Here is a 6,198-nt window from a genome sequence, read left to right as displayed (position 1 = left end):
CAGTAAAATTCGGTTGAAGGTATTGTTGACGAACTTTGGCCTTGAAGATAATGGTTCTTTTGCAAAAATACTCTTGGCTTATTAATTAAAGACAAACTCAATAATATATTTAACAAAGTGTATTAAGCTTTTTTATGTATTAAATATTATAACATTAAATTATTATTAATACTCCACTTTAGGGTATGTTACATTTTATGCAAATCCTTGCACATCAATAAATCTGTTGTACACTTTACAGCTAAGTTCAACTCATTCGAGCGTCAATAAAAGCCGATTGTCATTCTAATTGTATTTGCTACGACTTCCTTAAGGACCACTTTTGAGCCGAATTTGCTATTCTATTCGTGCTGTGGTTCTTGTGGCTAATGCCACTGTCCGTTTAAATCTCTTAAAACTTATTATTGTTGTGAGTGGCAGGCCATTGATTGATAGGCATTTGTATGGCTTTCAATGTCAAAGCTTATTACGACGGTAATCCTGGGGAAAGTAATATCAAATGTGGCCAAATTTCCTTGGTGCATGCGATTGTGTAAGCGAGGTCTTGAATAGATTGTAATCGATTGGTGGGGATTAGATGGCATTCGAACAAAGCAGGGTAATCTCTGACACAAAACCATATTCTAAAGGAGATATATATATACTCCCTTTTGTGACGACTTCCCCAAGGCGCAGCGTTAAGATTTTTGGCCGACTCATGTTTATTTAATTCCTGACTTTGTTATTTGGCTTGTGGCCGTGTTTGCCAATGTTTCTGCACGTGCTGGCTTTTCAGCGGCAAGGTCTAATTAAAATTCAGTGAAAGCCTCAGCCACAAAATGGCCCAAAAAGTTGGCCCACAGGGCACACAAACCCACTAAGCTAAATACATATGTAAACACATCATCAGGTGCAAGGTGGGCCATCTTAATGAGTCCGGTGACAGCAGAGCACGTGTCATTGATTAGCACTCGAGTGCTGGCCAGCGTAATTCCCATTTAATATGCATGAGCCGGACGGAGGCGGAGTTTTTCGAGCACTGAACAAGCTGGGAGGAGGTTTTTTGACCAGACGATTATGAGGAGTGCTTTTTCCAAATTCGTCCTTTTAGTCACGAGAATCTCTAAGGTTTTGAAATCACTTTAAAAGGAGTCTAAAAGTATGCAAAAATAATATTTGGAAGTTCGCAGGCCGTCTTAAAAGAAGACGTATTCTTGTCTTAGCATACTTTTAGACACCTTTATTATTATTGTAAAAATATTTTTTTAAACTTATCTCAAAATTTGTCAATTGAATGATGTATTTTTTTCAGGGACCGTAAATAACAGTTATTTGTGATTTTTATTTTAAAAAGACTACTGTGATATTTGGTTTTAAACGTCAAAAATAACGTTCTTTTTACTCTTGTCCACAAAGTATATGCATTTCAACAAATCTGGAAAGCAAATTAACTGTTATTTGTTCATGTCTATAAAGTGCATATAATCCAGTTAAATTGTTAATCAAAACTTGTACAAATCTCAGAAGGCCTTTTAAAATAAAAATCACAAATAACTGTTATTTACGGTCCCTGATTTTTTTCAAAAGTCTAAAACCCGTTTAAACACAGTATACACACCGACTTGTTAGTCAACAACACACATATCTAATATACATGTTTATAGCACCCAGCAGGTGGTCAGAAAGGGGGTGGTATCATAACCGCGGAGGAAGATGAGTAAACGAAATCCACAGCCCTCTCCCCGTACTTCAACGGGCCAACGCAAGCCGAATGTGCAAAAGACGACTATTCCTCCGCCTCCGCCGAAGCCCCCTCCCCCGGCTCCTGTCCCTGCTCCAGCACCACCTCCGAAGGCAGCTACTGTGCCGCCTTCTCCGCCACCACCGAAGGTAGCTCCTGTGCAGCCGCCACCTACACCACCTCAGAAGCCGACGCAGCCTCGAGTAGAATCACCGATTCTGAGCCCGATAGCATCCTCAGTGGCCTCCAGGAGCCAACGATCGAACATCAGCCTGAAGAGGCGTCACCTCATCTGGGTCTACCTGCTGCACGCGATTCTTTCGACCTGCGCGGTCATCCAACTGGTGACCCTGCGAGTCCTCAAAAAGGACTTTGGCAAGCTGATCAGCCCCACGATCCCGAGCTTCCTGTGGCTGCTCCTGGCAGTGGCCTGCGTTATGATCCTGGCCTTTGTGTACTTCGCCAACCAGTGTCCCTGCAACTGCCTGCTGGCCATCGTCATCGTGGAATTGATGGTGCTCTTTGTGAATAGTGAAATGTGGCCGCGTGTCTCGATGTCCTGGGTGGCTGGTGTCCTCATAATCGTCGTGATCTTGAGCATCCTGCTCTACATGATGGGCATCTTTCTGCCGCTGAAGGTGCTGCCGGGTCCCGTTTTCATGATCATCCTCACATTATGCTGTCTAGTGATTGTCGTCTCGATCTACGTCATTGTGTATCTGAATGGCAATCGCTACATGTTGCGTTATGTGTCCATGGTCAGTCTGCTCTACGCGGCCACCCTCATCCTCTTCACCATCACCGTCGTCCATCAGCGGAGGTTCGAGTACATGGACCGATCGGATAACGTCCTGCAGGCCTCCGTCCTGGCCCTGATTTTCGTCTACATGATACATGTGGTCTCCACGATTGTTCGATTCGGCCAGCATCTGGTTGATAAAGTATAAAATGTATTTATGAAACATAAAGTCTTAAAATCTATTTAAAGAGTGTTTTGGTAAAAATTTAAATTTTTGTAATTTTATTATCTTATTTAATTTTATAACATTTTTCTTACTTACCATTTTTTATATAAGTTCCTTAATTTTCTACATATATTTTATTATTTACATATTTTATATTTGCTGACGTCTGCACATTTTTCGGACAACAATGGCTAAGCCTTTGGGCCCTCGCTTAGTGTCCAGATTCCGGTTATCGAACTCGGACCCCGTAGGTTGTTTGCATACATGTGCATTGTGTGTGGGTGTAGATGCTCTTAGCGACAAGTTCCTTTTTTTGGCCATTTCGTGTTTTATCTAAGCCCTTCTAGCCGATTACACAGACAGTCGGACAAAGGGACAAAGGGAAACGGAAAGCGGAAAGGACCCGCGGCAGAAATGAAAGTAAAATAAATAATTCCCAGGCCCAGCCATATTTTTCGGTATTTGTCCGTTTCCTTATCCCCCTTGCAGTCGAAAGGTATTTTTGGATTCGCCTTCGTTTGTTCACTTCAATGAATCTCAAATCATCCGAGCCCTCTCCATAGGCCACTCAAAGTTGTAAATTTTGTTTGGGTTCAGCTTATGCTAATTTCATAAATTCCCTTTTCGTTGAATCGCTTTCAACTCTTTAAAAATAGTTTGCTACCAGCATGTCCGGCAGGATAATTTTCCATGGGGACTGGGGAATTTTCCACGACGAGAGAGCTGGTTAGTTATTTACTCAACCACAAGTTGAACATTAAAATGCAGTCCAAGGGCATTGTTTTTGTGCCAGTTGTGGATGTACATCTATGCGAAAAACTGTGAGACCAAAAAATACATAGTACTAAAGGTTTAAAAAGGTTAAAAAAATAAAATGATCTACCCGCATACAGTTAGTTGGCATTTTAGTCTTAAAAAAGGATTTTCAAAAGTCTATTTAAATCAACAGTACTCTGACTTTTTTTGAGAACAAAAAAGCACATTGGGTGGCCTTTTATTCAATTATTTATATTAAATCCTAGTTAATTGCTTTTTAGCAGAGTAACAAAATTCTATGCATTTTATATGAAAGGTAAGGGGAAAATCCCTCATAAGTATATAGTAAATATTTCGTATTTTTACCAAAGTTCACTTAGTGTTTACGCATTTATTAAACCAACAGCATTTTAATCTAACCATATTATTCAAAGTCATCAAGATAGATGGACCAATTTGGAGCAGTAAACTTCGGTCAATGATGAACTTGACATCAACATGGTCGTTATCATCATCAAAGCAATATGCTCCATGAGTTGAAATTAATCATTCGGCTGCAATGTATCCTTTGTTTCGACCCTTTGTCCTGCACATGTGACATCTGTGGAATGCCGTACATTTCTTTTCAGGAGGACAAGGCCATTTACTGTGCTCCATTATGCAAAGTTTTTTGTGGTTGGGTCGCAGACAGATGTATCTTTGTGTCTCCGAATAACGAGAAGCGAATCAGCCGAGACATCAAATTAATTCACCAAATTGTTCATTTGTTCAGCAGGTCCTGGCCAAAAGGCGTTGGCCAAAGAAGGATTTTGGGGAAATCTCCAGCAATTTGTTTCCCAAATGCCGGACTCAATCATTCAGCTGCACACAAAAAAATTTGCTTGGTAAAATTGACCAACAAAGATAGTTACGTAACTATTAAAATAGTTACGTGTATTTTGTTTTTGCTTTGGGTTTGTGTCTTTGCTAATTGTGTGTATTTTGTTGTTGTGAAATGACTATTTACTTAGTAGAATTGACAATTTTGCTGGTTGGGGCCTGTTTGACAATTATTACAGTTGATTTTACCAAGTTCTTTTTTTGTGTGTGGTGTCAGTCAGTGCTGCCAGCCGCCGATCTAAGAAGCTAGAAAAAAAATTGAAGATTTTAAAGAAATATTATTTAATAAATAAATTTAAATACGCAGAAAACAAAAACACAACTTTAATCCATTTGGTCATCAGATTTTCTTATTAATTGGATTTTTATGGTAAAAATACCATAAAAATATTTGTAGATGTTTTATTCTAAAATATAATTCCTAAATACTAAGTAAACAATTTTTTTAACCATTTTCCATAAAACTACGGACTTCTGAAAAACCATTTCTAAATAAATTTTTTTTCAGTACTGACCTTTCAGCACTGGTTTCGTGTCATGTTGTCTGAGCTCCTCCAAGCTCGATTCCTTTGCCCTCTGTCAACGCAGAGGATTCACCACAAGAATGCCATGAAATCAACTTTGCGATGTAATAAGCCAACGGCAGAAATGCGGAGGAAGTGGGCCCAACTGGCGTCCCAGGAGGAGCATGCCATAAAAAGTGAAACACGTCAATAGTTTCGAGATGTCTGGCGAAGGCAGGACAACTCGGAAGGGTGGTTATGGCGTCATTTTTTGTCAAGTTATGGTTCTGGGTGAATTGAAGAAAGTTGCCAACTATTTGACAAATGTCAGAACAGAATTCCTTGAGACAGGCGCAGCCGCTAGATGAAAGCTGAAAATACTTTTCCCTCGGGTGATTTAAGTCTGTAGGGATAGTGCTTTTTAAAGTTTACATACAAGTGTATACCTTTAAAATGATTTGCATAGATAGTGATTTATTTGTAATTTTTACCTCCAGGAGTTAAAGAATTAAGATGATTATCTTCGCACACACAAATTTTTATCTAATTTATAGATTCATTAGATTTGTGATAATGTTATCAATTCGAATTAAATTCTGCCCTCCCGAGCAAAGCAAACTTTCTTAATATATATCTAAACTTTGTTCAATCTAAATTTAGATGGCAGCGAAACATCATTTACGCAGTACAATTAAAACTTTAACGATTATATGTTTGTCTTGCCAAATTGATGCGCGCCTGGAAACTTTTCAAATACCAAAATTCCTTGGCCTACAAGCCTGCGTTTCCCCTTCGTTGCTCCTTGGGAATTTGTAGGCGAATTTCGGATTGCCAACATGAATATCAATATTGACTTCAACTTTTCGTACTGTGCGAATGCCGTGGGCGATTTCTTGGTCTCCACTTTGGGCCATTTAATTGCGTGAACCTTAAGCCGAAGCTGAAGCACTTGGAGCCCTCTCCATCTGGCTGGCTTCACTTTTGATAAATGAGCTTAATCAGCTGTAGGCAGGCACTCAGCTGGTCGTCCCACCTGGCAGGTGAGATTTGCCGAAACAGGGGTTGACAAATTAAAACACTCCTGCCAGTCGAGAGGCCTAAAGATGGGTAAAGTCAAATGAAAAACTCAGATATTGCCAGTGGCAAATAAATATGCCCATCATTGACGTCAGACTGGCAGGCTTACTGCGTTGGGGACTCAGATTTAATCCTGTTGTGAATGCGGCTTAACTTTTAGCAACTAGAGCAATTTACATTTATTTTGTTGAGTGCGATAAAACCCTTGGCCATATGGCAAACATCTACTTAACTTTTTAAAATAATACCCATGTAATAAATCATAAATTCCCTACCAGTTTAAGAGTTAAATTATTAG

The 6,198-nt window shown here is 39.5% G+C and overlaps 1 protein-coding gene across 1 annotated transcript; it reads left to right on the top strand.

The window, feature by feature from the left end:
- Positions 1–1,565: 1,565 nt before the first annotated feature.
- LOC108062739 (uncharacterized) lies at positions 1,566–2,696 on the top strand. Its single transcript, XM_070217657.1, has one exon. It carries the CDS (start codon positions 1,693–1,695, stop codon positions 2,665–2,667), a length of 975 nt encoding a protein of 324 aa, XP_070073758.1. The 5' UTR covers positions 1,566–1,692; the 3' UTR covers positions 2,668–2,696.
- Positions 2,697–6,198: the final 3,502 nt, after the last annotated feature.

Source organism: Drosophila takahashii, chromosome 3R (assembly GCF_030179915.1).
Source record: "Drosophila takahashii strain IR98-3 E-12201 chromosome 3R, DtakHiC1v2, whole genome shotgun sequence".
NCBI classification, from domain to species: Eukaryota; Metazoa; Arthropoda; class Insecta; order Diptera; family Drosophilidae; genus Drosophila; species Drosophila takahashii.
This window is presented reverse-complemented; position numbering and strand designations above follow the sequence as displayed.